Source organism: Vollenhovia emeryi, unplaced genomic scaffold, assembly GCF_000949405.1.
Source record: "Vollenhovia emeryi isolate VEMERY1.0 unplaced genomic scaffold, V.emery_V1.0 DF939503.1, whole genome shotgun sequence".
Classification (NCBI taxonomy): Eukaryota; Metazoa; Arthropoda; class Insecta; order Hymenoptera; family Formicidae; genus Vollenhovia; species Vollenhovia emeryi.
Window position 1 is genome coordinate 33,007 of NW_011966863.1, and position 3,616 is coordinate 36,622.

The 3,616-nt window shown below is 54.4% G+C and overlaps 1 protein-coding gene and 1 pseudogene across 1 annotated transcript; both read left to right on the plus strand.

Annotated features, from left to right (window-relative positions):
* LOC105557371 overlaps nucleotides 1–236 on the plus strand; it is a 6,416-nt pseudogene extending 6,180 nt beyond the window's left edge.
* LOC105557369 lies at nucleotides 181–2,917 on the plus strand. Its single transcript, XM_012004588.1, has 2 exons — nucleotides 181–386; nucleotides 2,381–2,917. Exons 1-2 carry the CDS (start codon nucleotides 293–295, stop codon nucleotides 2,596–2,598), a joined length of 312 nt encoding a protein of 103 aa, XP_011859978.1. The 5' UTR covers nucleotides 181–292; the 3' UTR covers nucleotides 2,599–2,917.
* Nucleotides 2,918–3,616: the final 699 nt, after the last annotated feature.

Here is a 3,616-nt window from a genome sequence, read left to right on the forward strand (position 1 = left end):
GGGGAGGGCGCGCGCAGCGCGCCGTGCTAAACGCATTTGCAACTTACACATAAACCAAACTTTTTTTGTTAACAACTTTTTAACGAGCAACGAACGACGGCTAAAACCTTCTGAGGGTCACTCAGGAGGGTGACCTTGACCTTGACCTTGAAGGTCAAGGTCGTAGGAGCTGGGTCCCCTATTCGGCACTTTTACCCCAAATTTTCATAGTCGCAGCATCTTTTCAGAAAATTTAATCGCCGTGGAATTGCGAAAACCCGAAGTGAAATTCAACAAGCCAATCTACGTGGGTATGTGCATCCTCGACATATCCAAGATCTGCTTGTATGAATTTCACCATGAATACATGCTGCCCCTGTACAGTGACAAGTGTAGAATCATGTATACTGTGTCACGCTCTTTTTGCTCCTCCCTGGGCGCGACGAAGAAAGAGGCGGCTTGCGCGAACAATACGCGCCCGTCTCCGTTCCGGGCAAATCTCCGGAACAGGCACGCGGAATACTGAGTTGGGCGCCAGACGCGCTCGCGGGCAGCGTCACATTCTTGTCGCGAAACACACAAACTCCCCGGATCGCAACGGCGCCGATCCGCTCGGTTATCGCCGCTAGTTAGCCTCCTCGACGCGAAAAGGACCGGTTGCTCGTTACCGTCGGCAGAGTGGCTGGGTCCCGTAATCACGGGCACGCGGGAACGAGACGGCGGGACGGGGCGCGACACACACACACGCACAGACGAACACACTAAAATAATCGCGACTCGGGTTAATAAAGTATAATAGACGGTTTAAGGTCGGATACAGAAAAGAAAAGAAAAGCGGCCTCCGCCGAGGCGAATTCGCGATCCGTCGATCCCCGACCTCCCCGCTAGGACTACTCGCGAGCGCGACACGTAACCCTCGACCGACACCCGGTGTGCCGGCTCGCCACAAGGCGGAAGTCGCCGCGAAAGAACTCCCGGACGCGAACGAAAGCGCTCCCGCTCGAATAACGATGTTCGGGGCGCTCGCTCGGCGCTCCCCTCCGAGGTCGCACTAGCCGATATCCGCCCGCGACAATCCCGATAAGCCCGCGGCCGATCCCTGGGAGCTCCCGCTCTTGGCACCGTTGTTCCGCTCGCAACACGAAATGGCCGGCTCCGACTCCCCCTTGGAGCGGACGCCCGACGGCCCGAAACACTAAAGGGCCTTTGCACGTAAAAAAGCGTTAACCGTAACCGTAATTTTAGTCCGTAATCGTAGTTTTCAACACGTACAGACAGATAGAGCAACCCAAGTGAAATTCCAAAGGTTACGGACTAAAATTACGTAGGGTCCGTAGGTTATGGACTAAAATTACGGTTACGGTTAATGCTTTTTTACGTGCAAAGGCCTTAAGTTGAACGCGGCGCGATGCCAGAGCGCAAGCTAACCCCCTCGGAAGCACGCGGCTTTTACAGTAACATTTCCCTCGAGGGCCACCTCACCGGTACTCTCCCTGGATCCCACGGCGCGGTCCTGGTCGGCACTCGTCTCCTCGATCCCTCGCTCTCGGCTCGCCCCGGAACGTGACCGGCACTCGGATCACAGGCTCGGTACGCGCTTGGATAATCGATCCGATACGGGCGAGGATCCGCGAACGAAAGCGGAAGTTCCTGCGCGAGCGGGTCGATCACCCGATCGCTCGTTACGACCGCGAAAAGGGGCTGCGCAAGGTAGCGGCGCCGCGGATCCGCCAATCAATGGGCCACTCGCCCGGCGTGTCGCCGGGCCCGCAGGGGCGTTATCGCTGTCTGCGCGCTTCCGGGTGCGTAATTCGCCCCGCGCGGCTCGCAAGGCCGGGGCGGTCGATCCTGGGCCCGCTCTCCGGCGCGTTGGCCCTCCGGTCCCGCCGGTCCTCAGGGCCTCCGGGGAACCTCCGCCCGTGCTCGCCCCTTGGTTCGCAGTCCTGCTGGCGCCTCGTCTCTCGCCCCTCGGGCGCGGCTCTGCGTGCTCGGGCCCACAGGTCTCAGGGCGGCTCGGCTTTTCGGCGTTCACCGCCTGTCGGCTCCTCTCGCCCTTGCCCCTCGACTCGCCCTCTCCTTGGTTTGGCCCCCTTGGCTTCCCCGCGGCCGCTGGCGTCCTCGCGCTCTCGCCCCTCGGCTCTCTCTCCTCTCGATCCCGCCTCTCGGTTCCGCCGTCGGTTGGTCCCCTCGATGGTCCGGTCGGCTCGGCAGCGCTCGATGGGCGCTATACAAAACTATAAAGTTTCGGGTAAGCGGACAAGCAAAAAAAAACGTGTAAGTGCGACCCCGGGAGGTTTCCCTACGGCCTCGCGCGGATCCTCTTTTCCTCGGGCGGACCGACACCTCGCCTTGGGACGGCAGCGGGGAGCTGGCCCGCGGCAGCTAATCCGCCACGTCACAACTGATACCGACAGTCTTATATACCACGGCAAGTGCGAGGATGTATATGAGACTGTGAAACGCGATATACACAGATTCGACACGAGCGATTATCCGGTTGACAACGCGTATGGCATACCGCGTGTAAACAAGAAAGTGCCCGGTCTAATGAAGGACGAAAACAATGGCGCGATCATGATGGAATTCGTGGAACTCAGAGTGAAAATGTATGCGTTGTGAGTCGATGGTAAGAAGGATACGAAGAAGGCGAAAGGTGTCAAAAGTAATGTAGTAGCGCGAACAATATCTTTTGATGATTACACACATTGTTTGCGAGACGAGATCGAGATGACGCGTCAGCAGTCGTGTATTCGAACTAAACTGCATCAAGTGTACACTATATCCGAGACGAAAATCGCTCTGAGTCCATACGACGACAAACGATACGTCATGCCTGACTCGACCAACACGTTACCATGGGGACATTACCAGATACCTTTATAATATATTCACAGTATTATTGTACATTATAGAATAGTAATTATTACAAGTATATGTTTATTCACATGTAAAATAAATGACACAACTGTATATATATATGCCTTTAATATATTCTTATACATGTTTAATAGAATAAATACATTCTTTAAAAGTTAAAGCATATTGTTCTTGTCTGTCCACGAATTATGCGATCCAGCGAATCCCAACCATTTCACATAAACCTTGTCACCCTTCCTGCGCAGCACTTTTTCTACGAGATACACATCCGGATAAGTCGCGCGATGCAGCTCGTACTCGTAGAATGCTCCAGCGACGGGTTCTCCACGGTAATCCTCGAGTAGATACGTTACGGGATTGGTGCGCTGTACTGTAACGATTTTAAACACCTCCGTGGTCCAATTTGGTGTATAACCCTTCTCAAACACCGTCTTGTATCTGCTAACGCGTACCGCGTCACCCACTTTGAACTTTGCCGGACCAGCGATTTTTACGTGGCTGTACACAGTTTTCAGAAGCCTGTTAGCAACCGCAGGGGTAACGTCGACGGGTCGCATGCCGATGGTCCTGTGCTTGCATGCGTTGTACTCTGCAATGAGTCGTGGTAATAAATCTATCCACTTGTAACTTCCATTGAGTGTAAACATCTTCCACATGGTGTTCTTCAATGTGCGATTGAACCGCTCGATGACCGATGCTTTCAATACGGAATAGGTAGAATAGAGATTGATGTTGCGTTTCTTCAAAAGTCGTTGCACGT